General features: G+C 47.7%; 1 protein-coding gene across 1 annotated transcript; it reads left to right on the forward strand.

The window, feature by feature from the left end:
- Window positions 1-815: 815 nt before the first annotated feature.
- MEOX1 (mesenchyme homeobox 1) lies at window positions 816-15,594 on the forward strand. The gene is made up of 3 exons (XM_077313995.1): window positions 816-1,517; window positions 14,101-14,288; window positions 15,015-15,594. Exons 1-3 carry the CDS (start codon window positions 1,064-1,066, stop codon window positions 15,135-15,137), a joined length of 765 nt encoding a protein of 254 aa, XP_077170110.1. The 5' UTR covers window positions 816-1,063; the 3' UTR covers window positions 15,138-15,594.
- The last annotated feature ends 2,239 nt before the right edge of the window (window positions 15,595-17,833 follow it).

Here is a 17,833-nt window from a genome sequence, read left to right on the forward strand (position 1 = left end):
GCTTATTGTTCCCAGTCCTTTGGAATCAAAGGTACTCATCCTTCCCTGGTCAGTGGACTGAGGCAGAAAAGTCTAACAAGTTTTCCCTGAAAAGTGAAATCTCTGTCTATTGCTGTCATGAAGCCTGCATGGAAGATGCAGCATTCTGAAGCGTCTCTGGAAAATAAATTTAAAAAACAAACACAACTCTTCAAGTCCCCCTGGTCATAAAGATCCACCCACCAGGAAACAAACCCCTTTAACCAGAAGTCTCTATATTCTGTGGCACTTAAGAGACATTACTGGTTTATGGAACAACTCAGATTTCTTTTTGATCCTTTTGCAGTGGTTCTTTTTCACTTTCTGCATAAACTTCAGGCTTCCAAGAGAGACTACATTTTAAATATCTCTAGTTCCTCACCACTGACACCCACACGCTCTTACCTTCTCCCCTCTGAAGCCCCTTTGGCTGGCTTTTGGATCTGGGGCAGAATTTCCTTTTTTCTAAATCCAAAAACTTGGGGCTTTTTTTTTTTTACTGCACAATAAAAATAACTTCAGAGTGTGAGAAGGAAACCTTAAACCCTGTGCCTTTTGTGTGTGTGTGTGTGTGTGTGCATGCACATGTACGTGTCTCTCTCCCCCCCCTTTTAAAAAAAAGTACAGACAATGTTTCTTTAAAAGCTTCCATCTGCAGTTCCCATTAGATGTGCCTCTAAGGTTTCGAGTGATTAATTGTTGCATGTTTGGCTCCGGTCGGTGGGGCTGTGCGTGCAGGTTAAGCCCTCCTTTCCCGCTGCTCTCTCACATTTCTCTTCCTCTGCTTGTCACTCACACTCCAGCGAAAGATCGCAAAAAGTGGTTTTTTGGGACTTCAGGGCTTCACAGCCAGAAAGTTTCAGGCTTCAATAGCAACAGATGTGAATTGCCTCCACTGAAGTTTATGGAGAATCTGCCTGGTCCATCTACCAGCAAGCCTATGACAGAGAACCAGCAGCAAGCCCTTTGGAGAAGGAACTTCTTCAAAACTTTACCCGAAGATTTCCTGGGCGACCACCTTGACTGGAAGACTCTCCTAGGATAGATGGATCCACCTGCCAGTAGCTATATGAGAAACGCTCACTCCACGAGCACCGCATTCTGGGAATGCCTGCGGAATCCCCACCCGGAGGCTGGGACACCCATTGGGCCACACCACTACCCACAAGCCCCCTTTTCCTTCCACCCTAAGGCAGACTTTGGTGCTTATGTGGACTTTTCCACCTCCTGTCTGGCTGCTGCCCCGCAAAGCCTTCCCCGGGATGAGCGAGCTTTTGGTGAGCATCACTCCTCTTTTCAGCATCCCACCTGGCATATCACTGCATCTGAGGGCAGGCGGAGGCTCCCTGTTGAATTGGCACTGGGGTCGGGAGAGCCGGAGAATGGCAGCCCGCACTTGGTGGATTCTGCTTTGGGCACAGGTGAAGATTACAGCCTGGTGAGGAATACCTCCAGGGAAGCAGAGAAGAAATCCTGCAGGAGGAGAAAGGGCAACTCAGGTAGGTGGAGCTGAACAGAGCTCTCAGACGCATTGTTTTGGGGGCGAACAGGGTGGCTGAAGCGAGCGGTGTAGAGGTAAAGTGTTGGACTAGGATCTCAGAAGTTCTGGTTTGAATCTCCACTCTTCCATGGGACCTGGCTAGCTGATCTTGGCCCAGTCATACCCTCTCCACCTAGCCTACCTCACAAGATTGTTGTGAAGTTAAAATGCAGGTTAGGAGGACAATGCCAGATGCTTTGGGTCCCCACTGGGGAGAAGGGCAGGGTATAAATAAAACAAAACAAAATCTGAAAATTTGAAATGCATTTTAAAGTCATGGATTCTGGGAACCGCAGTTATAAGAGAGTCCACCAGAATCAAGAATTGTAGAAATGCAGGTGAGTCAGCATGGTGTAGTGATTGAGTGTGCAGCTTCTAATCTGGTTTGATTCCTCACTCCTCCTCCACATGCAGCCAGCCGGTTGACCTTGGGCTTATCACAGCCCTGAATGTGCTGTTCTGATTGAGCAGGCCTGTCAGAGCTCTCTCAGACTCACCCCCCTCACAGGGTGTCTGTGGTGGGGAGAGGAAGGGAAGGCGATTGTCATCCACTTTGAGGCCCTTTTGGGCAGTGAAAAGCGAGAGCTGCCATGCTTGCTTTAGAGTGAGCGTCTTTGGCATCTCAGATGGCATTCCACATCACGTACACCGTGAAAATTGCAACTAGCTTGCAAATATTTTTCCTTCAAGCAAAGAAGAGCAAGTAAGGGAGGCTGGAGTTTTGAGTTAGTTAAAATAAGGGCATCACTGACACCATTCATAGTTGCAGTGGTCTCCGGTCCATGATGGATCCATACAGGGTTGGCAGGTTGCAAACCACAGACGCTGAATTTCCCTTAACTGTCAATATGTCAGCATCTCTTGGTCGATTCCTGCATCAGTTCCATTGCTACCTTCCACCTCTGGGTCCTGGTTCCTAAGGGAGGAATCAGAGTGGGGCAGGCAAAGGACAGCAGAACAAGAAAGAAAAAGTGGCTGTTCCATCACCACCCCTAACCTTTAAGGCGAAATCATCTCTTCCAGGCACTTTAACTGTCTCAAGTCCATCTGACAACTACTCTTGTGTGTGGAAGCTCTATTGTAACTCCAGATGTGTGGAGATGAGCTATAGTCACTCCGTGATTAGGAGATACTCTGTTGATGTTCAGAGGCATTCTTTTCTGTTTCACTTGTGCCAGGGTGATGTAAATAGGTTCTGTAGTCGAGTTTTGGCAAATTATAACAGAAATTAATACCTGGATCTTTTTCAGCATGGCAAATTTTATTAGGAGTGGTTGAGAATCTTCAAATCTGTATCCTTGTCAGATATAACAAACATTGCTGCTTCTACATGGGGGCAATTCCCTGTTTTGCTCTCATGGCTTCCAAGTCCTGGAACTAGCTCATTTTGCCCTCAAGGCAAGAATATTAAATTGCACCCCCTGTACTTTCATAATTGTGCTTGGTTGCCTTGTGGCATCAGACAACGCTGGAAATAGCAACATTTATGATTGTTCAAGTCATCATTGTGAAGTGCTCGTGTCTGTGTTCCTGGTCCTTTGGTGGGAAGTAGACTTTGCAAATAAAAACATATTCATTTTGCTTCATGCTAAAGTCAATGAAAGCAGGAAAAGTGCAACTGTAAAAAATGGTCATGCATGATGCACTTTAATTTTGTATTTTTAAATAGTAAGTGAAATATTAACTTAGGCAGTAGTTTATTGTATATACAGCTCTCATGATTAAAACAAATGTGTTATTATTCTTGTTTCCAGTTTTTTAGGTATTCACCTTTTTACCAAAACAGCTATACTTGCAAAAGGCAGAAAGAGCCAGGGAGCAGGCAGGATGGACCAGGGGCATACCCGATACCAGGCCACGTTTGAAATTTGCAATGCTGGTTTGCTGTGGTAGCTGGTGCCCAGTGGGGCTTGCTTGTAGGGCAGAGGGTAGCAAATGGTGAGCACGGCCTGAGCAAATTAACCCTGTTTTTGTCCCCATCCTTGCCCTTTGCACATTAAGACTACCCAAGCATGGAAGCCAGTTTCTTAACAGAGAGCACATAAGTGAACCTAAGAAGAGTCTGTTACCTTGACTCAGCAGTTTGTGGGCTATCATGCTTGATTTGCTGAAGGAAAAAATGCTGTGGGCACCATGGATCCTTCCAATCCACAACCAGCCTTCCAACCACAGACATGAAGCTGCCTCATGTTGAATCAGAGCCTCGTCCACCAGTGTCAGTATTGCCTACTGAGACTGGCAGCTGCTCTCTGCCATCTCAAGCAGAGGTTTATCACAGCACTTCCTGCCTAGTCCTTTCACATGGGGACACCAGGGACTGAACATGGGATCTTCTGCATGCCATGATAGGGTTGCCGGCTCTGGGTTGGGAAGTACTTGGAGACTTTGGGTGTGAGCCGGGAGTGGGTGGGATTAGGGGCAGGGAGGGACCTCAGTGGAGTATGATGCTATGGAGGTCACCCTCCAAAGCAGTCATTTTCTCCAGGGGAACTGATCTCTTTTGCCTGGAGATGAGCTATAATTTCAGGGGATCCCCAGGTCCTACCTGCAGATTGGCATCCCTATGAGCCACGATACCTCCCATAGTAGGAGTCAGGCTTCTCTCCTAGTGATCCTTCTCTCTCAGTTTTGTACTAATTTTTATCCACATAACTAGAATTAAAGCCCGTTGTAGCTGATACAGCAGGCACTAGCAAGGGGAGGGAGGGGGAAAATAGCAGAGTGGGAGGTAGAAAGGAAGAGAGTGATTAAGATAGAGAGAGTTTGGCATTGGGAAGAGGAAGGGGAGAGGTTGTCCAGTTTGTAAGGGCATGGGGTTGAATATGTGTGTTGTGTGGGGGGTTGTGGTGGCATGGTGACAAATGAGGGTGTGGGTGTGGAGAGATGGGTGTCAAGAACCTGTGGTGTGGAATGTTCATTGAGTGTGGGAGAGGACTGACCTTTGGGAATTGTGGCATAGTGGTTACAGATGAGTTTTCAAGAGCCATGTCTTCAGATATGTGAAGGGGAAATCAGTCTGGAGACTCTTCTTAGGGGGAGATTACATGGCAACCAATTCCTCCTCATTCTGTGTTCAACCTCATTTCCCTTCTTGTGTGAATTAGGCCACAGACACCTAAATGTCCCCCTGCCATAATCCACATGTGGTAGTCATATTACACAGGTGTCTGCCCTGCTCCTTCTGTCTCCATGTTGATATGTTATGTGCCCACATGCTTCTTTCACTATTGCCCCCTAGAAGAGCTAGATTTTTGTACCCTGCTGTTTACTACCCAAAGGAGTCTGACAGTGGTTTACAAACACCTTTTCCCTTCATCTCCCCAAAATTAACAATCTTGTGAGGGATGTGGTGCTGTGAGAGGTCTGAGAGAACTGGGGATGGCTGACAATCACCCATCAGGCCTCAGGTGTCTCAAAGCAGTTTCCAAGCCTTTCCTTTCTCTCCCCATAACAGACTCCCCGTGAGGGAGGTGGGGTAGAGAGAGCGCTAGCTCCTGGTTTGGTGTAGGTTTAGTGCCTCACTTTGAAGCTGGCAACCATAAGAGGAGGTCTCTCTGTACATAGCAGTCTTGACCCTAGTCAGGTTTATGCACACCTAGGTAGTGTGGAATTCCAGAAAATGAGCCTACACCAATCTGGCAACCTTACCTCCTCTCTTCAATGTTTTCTTGACCTGAAATAGGTCAGGGGGTGCTAGGTGGCTGTGGGGGCATTACCCACTTTTTAGGCCCCACTTCCAGACTTCAAGGAATATGTTCAGACTAAGGACAGCCATCCTCCAGGTGGGTCCTGAAGATGTCCTGGAATTGCTGCTCATCTCCATACTATAAAGATCAGCTCTGCAGGAAAAAATGGCTGCTCTGGAGGGGTGACTCTGTAGCATTGTATCCCACTGAGGTTTAGGGATGCCAGCCTCCAGGAAGGGTCTGAGAATCCCCTGGAAGTATAGCTCATCTCCAGGAAGTTAGGCTGAAGGGAAAGTTCTTTCCCCTCACAAGCATCCCTTCAAAAGGAATACAAAGGGCCCCAGACACCCCTTGGCTAGCACAGTCGGTTGCTTAGCTGGTGATGTCTGCCCTTCTGAAGCCTGAGGCCTACTGCTGGCAACCGCAGTCCCTTTTATTGTCTGCAAGGCCAAGTTGTTACCTAATAAAAATGGATCACCTAGTTTTCCCAAAAGTCTCACTGTCTATTTTCCGGTAAAGCTAACTCCAATTGAAATTTGATTTCACAGGACCTTCCTGGCAAATACTGTTTTTTATTTACCAGGCCAAGCTTGAGAAAAGTCACTTCAGTTCCCATGTCTCTCCAGCCATTTACTTGTTCACTATTTGCAGTTTCAGGCTGTAAATATTCTTTATTTAGATCTTCCTGCACTTTCAAAACTCACAAGATGGATGCTGGTCTGTCTGTCTGTCTGTGCCCCAAAATACAAACAGTTGCTGGTAAGGGCTGTTTGAAGCCCAAATCCCAGGAAGGACACACTTGCGCCACTCCACCCCCTCAGTCTGCAAACCTCTACCATTGTCTCTAGATCGCTGCTCATCCCTTGTTGTTGTTGTTAGATTATAATTATAATGATCAGCTCAGCAGGCAAAAATGGCTACTTTGGAGGCATTGTACCATTTTGAAGTTCCACCTCCAAACCTCCAGGAAAATTTCCAACTCAAGGGTAGCCAACTTCTAGATGGGGCCTGGAGAACTCCTGGAATTAAAGCTCATCGGCAGACCATAAAGATCAGCTCCCCAGGCAGAAAGGGCTGCTTTGGAGTTTGGACAGGGTTGTTGTGGAGAATAAACATTTAAGGCCTCCGACAGAGGTTGTTGTGAAGTTGAAACAGGAGGCAAAAGAACCTCTGCAACAGCATCCAGTTTAATCTGCACAATAACCCTCTGTGGTAGGCCTCAAATTTACAGAAAGTTGCTTGTCTGCCTCTTCCCTCCAGCAGCTAGGCCGGCCAGAACAGTATTTTAAATGAGAAGGGGCTTTTCTATCAGCCAACTGTTTGGCAGAAGGGGAAAGCTCCCCCCACCCTCAAAAGGAAAGCACAAGTACACTCAAAGACTCCTCTGCGTTGCTCTTGGAAATGCCCCCCAGTCAGGGGTTGTCAGAAGCTTCCTTCACAGCAGGCCTGAAGGGAGGGGGGAGGAGCACACTCATCAGCCACCTGCCAGCTCCGTCAGTGGTCTGAAGCAAAGTGAGCAGAGTTGTGGGACGTGACGGTTAGAGGCGGGAGACACAGCCTGATTGGGCAGGAGATGCAGCCTGATTGGGCTGTTGGGGGCAGATGCCAATGGTGCCGGGCCAATCCAGACATGCACAGGACCCGGACAAAGTGTCAAAGATAGTAATAAGCTTTGTTAATAAAACACTGCAGACTGTTAAACCTACTGGACTCAGTTTATTTCCAAGTAAATAAGCATATGACTGGCTCGACATGTCAGAAAAAGTCCAGGGAGGGCAAGCTCTTTCTGAAAGTGTTGTCCTATATAGAATGACTCTCGTCTTAAACCCCTTGACTTCAATGGGAGTGGAGCAACTCTGACCTTCTTCCAGCAAAATTCCAGTGTGGTGTGGTGGTTAGACTGTCAGAGTAAGGTTGGATCTCCCAGCCTAAATCTACCTCACAGGGTTGTTATGAGGATAAAATAAAGGGGAGAAGAATAACATGAGCCACATTGGGTTCCTACGGGGGAGAGGGGTGGGATATAAGTAAACAAATAAACAAACAAATAATATTCTAGCCATAGATATAAGCTTCCTTAAAAACATATTTATAAACTGAGTACTTCGTACATTTTGTCTGGTTTTATATTTGCTTTAAGAAGGCTACTATCTCATAAGCAGATGGCAAATTGACGTTACTGCTGTACCATAAATACACGTGTTGTTTGGCAGCATAAAAGTCAGCAGAAAAACTTTAAAAGCCCGGCTCTGTTCCTGGAAACAAAAAGAGCTTTGCTTTCAGTATGCGCATGAGAGAAATTTAAAATTACAACCAACCAAAATAACACAGCACAGTAAGCCAACTTTCGAGTGCTTCCGAATTTTTCAAAAGGCCGGATTTTAAAAAGTACGGTAAGAGGAAAGTGGATGGGTGGGGGAGCCTGTCTGAGGCGAAGGAGAAATGGGCGAAAGAGAGAAAGGTTTAAGACCAGCCCTAAATCTGCTTGTTGAGCTCAATGGGGCTTATTCAGTAGTAAATGCCCCAAGGGTGGCAGCTTTCGTGCACTACTAGGGTTGCCAGATCCTTCCTAGCCACTGAGTGTGTGTGTGTGTATGTGGGGGGGGGGGGGGTAGGCTTGCTATCTCCAGGTTGGAAACTTCCTGGAGATTTGGGGGTGGAGCCTAGGGAGAACTGGCCTCATGTGGAAGAGGAGTGGGGAATCAAACGTGGCTCTCCAGATTAGAATCTGCCACTCTTAACCATATCACCACACATGGAAAATGGATGCCTTGGAGGGGGTTTGTCATAGTTTATACACTACTGAGTTCCCTCCCTAGCCCAAATCTCACGCACTCCCGGCTCCATCACAAGCTGGAAACCTTAACTGCACCACACAATTGTTCAGAAGGAGAAAGTGTGCACTTAAAAGCAGGAAGTCTCCTGCTGAGCCAATCAGGACACTGGAGGAAATCATTTGAAAATTACCAGGAAGTTACTATCCAATCTACAAGAAGTAGAAGAGTCGGTTCTTATATGCCACTTTTCTCTACCCGAAGGAGTCTCAAAGCGGGTCCTCTCCCCACAACAGTCACCCTGTGAGGGGGGTGAGGCTGAGAGAGCCCTGTGATTACTGAAGAAGAGGAAGACTTGGTTCTTATATGCTGCTTTTCTCTACCCAAAGGAGTCTCAAAGCGGCTTCCAGTCCCCTTCCTTTCCTCTCCCCACAATAGACACCCTGTGAGGGAGGTGGGGCTAAGAGATTACTGCTCCCTTTATCTGTGCTGTGGCGAGCCCAAGGCCACCCAGCTGGCTGCATGTGGAGGAGCTGGGAATCAAACCTGGCTCACAAGATTAGAAGTCCACACTCCTAACCACTACACCAAGCTGGCTCTCTATGCTAAATATACCTGCTGCAGGTTACCCATTATATTCCACTCAATTATGCACACTGAAGCTCTTGCATATTCCAGCATTCCATGGCATTAAACCTGAGGTCCCTCCCTGCCCCATCCGTGCCCTCTGGAGACTCCACTCTCCCAATCTCAAGGTGTCTCCCAACCCAGAGCTGGCAACCCTCTACCCCTCCTTTTGGGCCTGGCAAGTTTCTCATGGTCTGTGCAATTGAAGTTGTCTTTCTCTGTTGAACGGCTGTTATTTCATTGGCTGTGCAAACTGGTCCTCTCCTCCAATCAGTCTTTTCAAACAAGAGAAAAGGTAGCGCGTATCTCCCTCAAAGTGGTGGTGGGAGGATCTGAGGGCTGTTTTCCTCTGAGGCAATAGATTTCCTCCTCCTCCTCCCATGGAAGACCTTAGCAGCCATGGTCTGGCTTTCTTCCCTAAGGCTTCTGCACCAAAGCAAAACAGTCTTCCTCTTGGAATCCAACCTAAGTAGTCTTTTTGGATGATCTGAAGGCTAGATAGTGGGAACATTTGGATAGCTTAAGCCAAGCTTGAATCACAGTCCAGGAGAACACTGCCAACAGCCCCCTGAATTACGTCCCAAACATTTGTGCTTGGTTTAGACAGAAATCTCAGCCCTGCATTTGGCTAAGATAGCATGGCAGCCAGCTCCAGTCTGGGAAACTCTTGGAGATGTGGAGGTGGAAGCTGAGGAAGGCTGAGCTATTTGGGAAAGGAAGGAATCTCAGTGGGGTTCAATGCCAGAGTCTACCCTCAATGGGATCTTTGTTGTCTGAAGATCAACTGTAATTCTGGCAGACCTCCAGGACCTACCTGGAAACTTATATAGTTGGCACAAGGCCTCCTCCTGTGACCGGAGCTTCATTTGAGTCAGACTCTGTTGCCTATGCAAGGCCTAGGGATGCCAAGCTCCAGGTGGGACTTGGGGATCTCCTGGAATTATACCTCATCTCCAGACTAAAGAGGCCAGTTCCCCTGGAGAAAATGGCTGCTTTGGAGGGTGGACTTCACTTAGATCCCCACTACCCTGCATCCCACCCATTCCCCCAAAAGAACCAACTTGATGTAGTGGTTAAGAGCGGCTGCCTCTAAGCTGGAGAACCCACTCCTCTACGTACAACCAGCTGGGTGACCTTGGGCTAGTCACAGTTCTCATTCTTTCAGCCTTACCTATTTTGCAAGAGGAAGAGGGAAGAGGAAAGGAAGGTGATTGTAAGCCACTTTGAGACACATGAAGCCTACTGGGTGACCTTGGGCCAGTCACAGTTCTCCTAGAGCTCTCTCAGCCTCACTTACCTCACAGGATTTGGAGAGGAAAGGAAGGTGATTATAAGCCTTTTTGAGATTCCTTTGGGTAGTAAAAAGCAAAGTGCAAAAAACCATATCTTCTTCACAGTCTTCAAGTATTTCCGAACCAAGAGCTGGCAACTCTAGCTGGGCCTCCCTTCTCAAACATGTGAGAACGCGAAGTGGCCCCAGGGGAGCACCCCATTGGGAAAACCCATGTCTGCCTCGCCTGTATAAGTCTGAGGGACAGATAGCACCCCTGGGCTATTTCAGATGGGGACAAGAGCATATGTGTGTGCCCCTTCTCCTCACAAGCCACATTCCTGATATAGGGTTGCCTGTTCCCAGTTGGGGAGTCCCTAGAGATTTGAGGGTAGAGCCTGGGAAGAGCTTGGCAGGGGAGAATGCCAAACAACCCATCCTCCAAAGCAGCTGGTTTTCCAGGGGAGCTGATTTTGGGCATCAGGATTCAGGGACCACTCATTGGGGATCAGGCCCCCCACTGGAGGCCTTGCGATCACCCACGTGTTTGACCGGGCTTCCCATCCTGGTGCGAAGTGAGAGAAGACTAACTAAAGAAAAGGGAGAGGGGGGTTACAAAGAGAAATTGTGTGTGTGTGTGTGTGTGTGTGGGGGGGTTCTAGAGCTGCATCAGTAGAGAAGAGCTATTTTGTTGTACCCTGCTTTTTACTACCTGAAGGAGTCTCGGATTGGCTTATAATCTTCCTCTTACTGCAACAGACACGCTGTGAGGTAAGTGGGGCTGAGAGAGCTCTGAGAGAGCTGAGACTTGCCCAAGGTCACCCAGGTGGCTGCATGTGGAAGAGGAGTGGGGAATCAAACCCGGTTCTCCAGATTAAAGGCTGCTGCTGTTAACCAGCGCACGAAACTGGCTCTCTAATTTCTACATGGGAACAATTCTGTATATTGCAGGCCACATGTTAGCATATCCTGCACTTTCCTTGCTAGGCTGCCATTGCCTCCCCCTCCCCCTTTAAATGGAAAAATGACATATCAGCAAAGGATTATAGTGGTGTCAATCACATTGCTCAATATATCAATTACATTGGTAACTGATACATTGAAAGGGCTTAAATTTGCTAATTTACTTGTTAATGACTGATTTATTTTTTAAAAGCCCTCTGGTGGTGCCGGAACAGGATGGTGACTGCAGGGGACACAGGCAAGGAAAATGGTGGTGATCCCTTGGGGAATAACACACTTTCAGTCCACTTTTAACAGAATGCAGCAATCTTTTGTGAGTGGACTTTGCTGTCTTGCACAGTAAAATCCAGTTGCAAAGTGCATGGAAACTGGATTGAAAGTGCAGTATTCAGTGTGTGTGAAAGTCCTGGGTCATACAATATGTGCACTTTTCTGCCCACACAGTGTGCTAAAGTACAAAGGTACTCTGGGTACACTTGGAAGTTGTCCCCACTCACAGGTTAGATGCTAAGTCTCTTTGGCCCCTGCTTGCCTTCTGCTCCATCTTCTATATAGGACCTCGCTTCTTCTCTTCCTCCTCTCTGGACATGGAGCTGTAGCAAGTTAACCTTTCTGAAGGTTCAAATCTATTCACAATAGCTTAAATGTGCCCACATGAATGCATCATGTAAGCTGTGCTTCTATTTTTATAAGTAAAATTTCTCTTGTGAGATCATCTTTGTTATTTATTTGTTTGTTTGTTTATTTATTTGTTTATTTATATATAAACGTTCTAGTCAAAAAGCCCGCTGCAGCTGTCAATGCAGCGGGTGCTAGTGGGGTAGTGGGTGGTTTGGGGGGGAGGCAGCATGCGGGTGGAGAGGCCGGCTCCACGAGGTGCGGACCACCCCAGCACACAGAAGGCCGGGTGTGCTGAAGTGTGTGTGCTCTCGAGGCTTGGCTCTGGCAGACCAGGAATCCCCTCGCCTCCCCCTCCCCAGCAAGTGCAGAAGGCCAGTCATGGAAGGCAAGCCTCTCAAGGCAGGCAGATACCTCCCCCACCCCACTGAGTGCAGAAGGCCAGGCGCGCTGGAGGCAAGCCTTGTGACCCAGCTTGGTGTAGTGATTAGGAGCATTGATTTCTAATCTGGTAAACCAGGTTTGATTCCCCGCTTCTCCACATGCAGCCAGATGGGTGGCCTTGGGCTCACCACAGCACTGATATAAGAACCAACTATTCCTCTTCTTCAGTAATATCAGGGCTCTCTCAGCTTCACCTCCCTTACAGGGTATCTGTTGCGGGAAGAGGAAAGGGAAGGTGATTGTAAGCCACTTGGAGACTCCTTTGGGTAAAGAAAGGCAGCATATAAGAACCAACCCTTCTTCAGTAATATCAAGGCCCTCTCAGCCTCCCTTCCCTCACAGGAAGAGGAAAGGGAAGGCGATTGGAAGCCGCTTTGAGACTCCTTCATGTAGAGAAAAGTTCCATATAAGAACCAACTCTTCTTCTCTGAGGGCCACCTGGGTGGCGGCAGGCAGGCCTCTCAACCACCCACCCCGAGACTGGGGCCCGACACTGACTTCCTTCCCCGGCGATGTTCAGTGGCCAAATGGCGGACACAGGCTTCGTTGGGTTTGTGGAGGCCAGGCCTGAGGGTGGCTGGCCAATCAGAAGGTGCACAGGACAGACAGGGCCTGCAGGACGGACAGGGCCCCGGACAGTCTCCACCCCGGAGGCTGTTTCCAAAATATTAAATGGAGCAAAAAGTGTTAAAGATAGGCCCCCACTCTTTGAGTGGTCTCACGGTGGCTTACAACATTTTGACAGTTAAAAACCTGTATAATAAATAGTTTAGTAAATATAGATGTTTGAACAGCAGTTCCCTTAACTGGGAAATGTGAAGGATCAGGGATACTGCATAAAGCTTCTGTGTTTCCAAGGCAATTAATTTTTTTAACTTTATTTTTACATTTACATTTGTACATTTAATCCAATATCTGGTGTGGCTATGGCCTGTAAAAACTGTGCAGTTTTCTGTCCACACAGTGTGCAAAGATACAAAGGTACCAAAGTAGGGGAATATGTTACTTTCCCCATTCTCTCTGTTCATTGCCATCTTTTTTCCAGAGATGAAGTAGAAGACAGAGGAAACAGTAGCAAAGTTTACTTCCTTGGCACCAGAAATCTGTGACAAAAGTATTGAAACCATTATAACAAAATTATGACAAAATATTAACCTTTGTTGTGTGAATCTTCTGTGGTTTTTTATTTGTGTTTCTATATATATTGCAATTTGTCTCTGAATTCAATTAACAGCTTGGGGAAGTCCAACAGGCTGTTGCGCTTTATGGACTCCAATCTAAGTGCCAGGAACTTCTTCCAGATGTTTAGCCAAAAATTCTTTTGAATTAATTTCAACCCACTGGTTCTGGTCCAACTTTCTGGGGCAACAGAAAACAACTCTGCTCCATCCTCTATAGCAGTAGTCCCCAACCTTTTTATCACCGGGGACCACTCAACGCCGGGGACCACTCACCGGGGACCACTCAATGCCTTTTACTGAGGCCTGGTGGGGGGGGGGGTTAGTTTACTCCTCTACTCTCAACCACTGCCCTAGCGCTCTCTGATCGCTATGGTAATGTTTAAACATCCCTTCAAAATAAGATACAGACACGCCACAACAATGAAGTGTAAAGGGCTGGGGGGGATGAAGTAAAGGGTCGGGGGGGGGAAGAAGGCATCCTTCGGGGCCCACCTCCAATTAGTCAAAGGACCACATGTGGTCCACAGCCCACAGGTTGGGGATCGCTACTCTATAGAACAGCCCTTCAAGTATGTGCAGATGGCCTTGGAAACTCGCTGGGTGACTCTGGGTTAATCATTCTCACTCCAACCTTCAACACAGGGTTGTTGGGAGGATAAAACAGGAGAGGAAAAGCAGGACATAAGACACTGGGTCCTCATTGGGGAGAAAGGCAAGGCATAAATAAATAAAAAATAAGATTAACAATGTACTTAAACCCGTAAGAGACAATTGTTTTCTACACAGACTCTTCCACCTCCATATCGTAGTGCGTTCTATTCTGAGAGTGCCAAACCTGCCTGTGAGATCCAATTCAGCCAGTTCTTGTGGAACTTTCCTGCCTATTTTTAAGTCTGTTATGGAACAACGAGGACATCGCAACGTTCTCTCCTTGGGGTTTTGTATTAGAATGCTTTTTGTTCTCTTCCTTCTCTTGTAGAAAGAAACTCAGGCAACAGTGGAAGCACCACGAAAGCAGAGGCCAACAGCTCCAAAGCACGGAAAGAGCGCACGGCTTTCACCAAGGAGCAGCTGCGGGAGTTGGAGGCTGAATTCGCACACCACAACTATCTGACAAGGCTCCGGAGATATGAGATTGCAGTGAACCTGGACTTGACTGAGAGACAGGTAGATCTCCTTGTCTGGGACCAAGCTATGTCCATTGCTGAACCCCTTGGGGCCTTCTCTCCTTCAGACAATACATGATGCTGAAGAGGTTTTGCTGTGAACCAAAAGGTCCTTGGTTTGATGTTTGCCATATGGGAGCCATTGTGCTGTGCTACCGCCTGGTTTTTGTGTTGGGGCGCAGGTGAATATTGGCTCACTGCACCCCATCTGCCCTGGATGTGTGCTCCTTTCAGCCAGTGCGACAAGGTTCTGCTGAGCTATGGGCAATGTGGGCCTTAAATATATATATTTTTAAGAAGATGGCATTACTGTGTTCCTAAAAAAATGCCCCAGGCAGCGGATTCGCCTGGGGCATTTTGTCTCTTCTGGGCCACCATATTCAGACAAAGGTGGAGAGGAGCCAGGCCAGGATGGGCTGATTCTTCCACAGCCACGCAGCCTAGGCCTGACATAAGCCCTGATGACGCCTGGGGCGTGGCCTTGGGGCAAATGGCGGCCTGAGTCAGGCCAGGCCTGGGATGGCCCCGTATTGGTTCCAACATCATGTGGTAGTGGGAATTTGGCCCGTGACTAGACAAGCGGTGATCCTTGGTGCTGCTGGGCAAATGTAAGGAAAGCCCCACAGTGCTATTTGGGGGAGCAAAATTCCCTGCACATGAGATTGCGGGGGGGGGGGGAAGGGGCACTCCAGACTTACCGTGTCGGTCTCTTTGTCTTCTCACACAGGTCAAAGTGTGGTTTCAGAACCGCCGGATGAAATGGAAGCGTGTGAAGGGAGGGCAGCCGGTCTCACCCCCAGACCCCAACATGGAGGACATGGACTCTGCTGCCTCCCCAAGCTCCGAATAGCCCTTTGCTGAGGGCTTGGGATGTCTGATGCAGCAACCAAAGGAGCAAGACACCTGCTGGTCAGATTTTGGCCAGGCCATGCTCACTTACGGCCAAGCATGCTCAGCAGCAGCAACCAAAGCCTTTCGCCCCCACCATCTGCCCAGATGTTTCTCAGCACAGACTTTGCAATGGGCCATTGACTAAAGAGGGTAGAAGGAGCAGCCTGGCAAAGAGCCAGCATTTTCTTTTCCACGTGGAACCAGACCTCACTGTACATTTGTTTGCAAGATGCCAAAAAGGAGCAGAATGGGATAGTAGAAGATTCTTAAAAAGGAAGGCACCCACAATATTTTTAGGATCATAAGGTCAAATCAAATCTGCTCTCACTGCCCTCCGAACTTAATTTTCCTCTGCGGGGCTTTGGGGGAAAAATGGTGCTGTAAGTTTTTGAAGAAAAAACTAGTTGTGCCTGGCTAGCTCCTGGGACGTCAAGGACGTCCAAACTCCATGGCAGTTTCCCCATTTTTTAGCTGTTTTTTCAAAAACTAATCATACTACATTAAATGTGCAGGGTCCTTCCAATGATGTGCCTGCCCTCTGATTGGCCCTCGGTGGAAGGTCCCTCCTCCTCCTCAAGCACTCTCAGAGGAGCTGGCACCCTGTCAGGAAGCACCAGCAGGCCTCTGATTGGCTCTCACTGGGAAGGCCCTCCCCCACTGAGGACGGCTGGGGGGTGCCTGCTGCTGGCTCTGGCCTTCCACAATGAGAGCTGGTTTCCTGCCACCAGCTCCCCATCTGCTTCCAAAGTAAGGCGACCAGATTTTAACACTGGTAAAGCGGGACAACATTGACCGGGGGGGGGTTTCTTGATCAAAAATTTGGTCTATATGGAGCAACAAAAAATTTCATAGAATACATAGAACACAAAAATAGTATTGTAATATATATTTTTAAATTTCAACATAAGTACAATTTGCCAGGTGCCCCCAGATGTCCCTCCAAAAGTGGGACAATCTGGTCACCTTATTCTGAAGTGGGTTTCACACCTAGTATGGCCATAAGTCACTGTGAAAAGGGCACAAAAGGAAGCTCCCAGCAGGGGCTTTTCATGTCAGTCGTGAAGCCAGCCTTGTTTGGCTGCTGCTGACCTTTCTGTGACCTCTTGTCTGTCTGTTTTCACTATCAGAGCACAACTGGTACAAATGCAATGCCCCAATATTTAAGGGGGCCTTCACACTTATGCAACTTGTGTTCCGCATACATGCGCCAGTTGTGATGCATATACTCAGTTACTGACAGAGCATGCATATCACCTTTTGTTGGCCTTGCAATCTGCAAGCTGCGTAAGTATGAAGACCCCCTAACAATCACAGTGTGAAGGCCTCTTAACTGTACAGCACCACAGGGTCCCTGGGACTGCAGGGCCCATAGCACGGGACACCTGTGCTACTGAACTGAGGCCTTGGTCTTGGGTGGTGAAGCTGTGTCTGAGGTGCAACACTGCAGACTGCACGGACAGCCTCACATGATCGCCCTCCCATATTGGGAAAGAAAAAGCCCTGTAGACTGAGGGCAGGGGCATGGAAATGCCAAATATATGCAAGAAGCTCCACTGTGATCCAGTCTCAGGTCTCAGGTTTGGCACAGCTTGGTCTAATTTCTGAGGAGTTGTCCATGATCTGGTATGTGTCTGAGAGGAAATGTCCAAAGTGTCCAAAGAAGGAAATGATTAAATAATTATTTCTCATGAAAAGAAATAGAATTTACCAATCCAGGGTAACAACAAGAATGATGAAGACTGTTTTACCCAAACACAGAGGGAGAGGTGAGGTTATTCAAGGTGAATGCCCCGGGCACCTCACTTTGGGGAACCCTTGCTTACCCAAAGAAGCCACAGACTGTCTGAGCCAGGGGTAGCTGAAATGCGCCCTCCAGATGTCCATGGACTACAATTCCCATGAGCACCTGCCAGCAAACACTGACAGGGGCTTATGGGAATTGTCGTCCATGGACATCTGGAGGGCCGCAGTTTGACTACCCCTGACTACCCCTGAACAGTGGGCTCTCTAGCTGACAGTGTTCTAAAATCGCCTTAACAAATGCAGCGAGGTTTGGGGACTGTGCCTTAGGAGGGTGGGATCTGGGAAGGATGTCACTTCCAGGTGACATTCTAGGCTGCCACCCCTAGCCTCTCGGGCAGCCTTTCTCAACTCTTTAAAAATCATTGAGCAACCTCTGAAACATTCTTCAGGCTTTAAGAAACCCCAGAAGCAGCGCAATTGCACAGAATATAGTTGGGTAGCATAGCATGTATATCCCCACCCGGGCCCTCCTCTTCCCACTCCCTCCAGGGCAAGGTGGCCAGATTTTAACATTAGTAAACTGGGATACCATTGACTGAGGAGGTTCTTGATTAAAAATTTGGTCTATATGGAGCAACAAAAAGTTTCATAGAATGCATAGAACACAAAAATAGTATTGTAATATATATATTTTTACTTGCAACATAAGTACAATTTGCCAGGTGCCCCCAGATGTCTCTCCAAAAGTGGGACAATCTGGTCACCTTACTTCAGGGCCATAATTGGCCATATATGGTCATAAGCACCCAATTAATGTTTTAACAAATTGTAATAATATATTAAATAATGAATTAACTCCCACCCATTTGGGAAACCCTTCCAGGGCCATGAAGAAGCCCCAGGATTTCATGA

Source organism: Paroedura picta, chromosome 16 (genome assembly GCF_049243985.1).
Source record: "Paroedura picta isolate Pp20150507F chromosome 16, Ppicta_v3.0, whole genome shotgun sequence".
Classification (NCBI taxonomy): domain Eukaryota; kingdom Metazoa; phylum Chordata; class Lepidosauria; order Squamata; family Gekkonidae; genus Paroedura; species Paroedura picta.

Excerpts from the sequence above, each read along its gene's own strand:
- MEOX1 (XM_077313995.1), top strand. The coding sequence starts at position 1,064 with ATGGATCCACCTGCCAGTAGCTATATGAGAAACGCTCACTCCACGAGC. Across the intron at positions 1,518-14,100 it reads GAGGAGAAAGGGCAACTCAG|AAAGAAACTCAGGCAACAGT; the intron begins GTAGGTGGAGCT and ends CTTCTCTTGTAG. Across the intron at positions 14,289-15,014 it reads TGGACTTGACTGAGAGACAG|GTCAAAGTGTGGTTTCAGAA; the intron begins GTAGATCTCCTT and ends CTTCTCACACAG.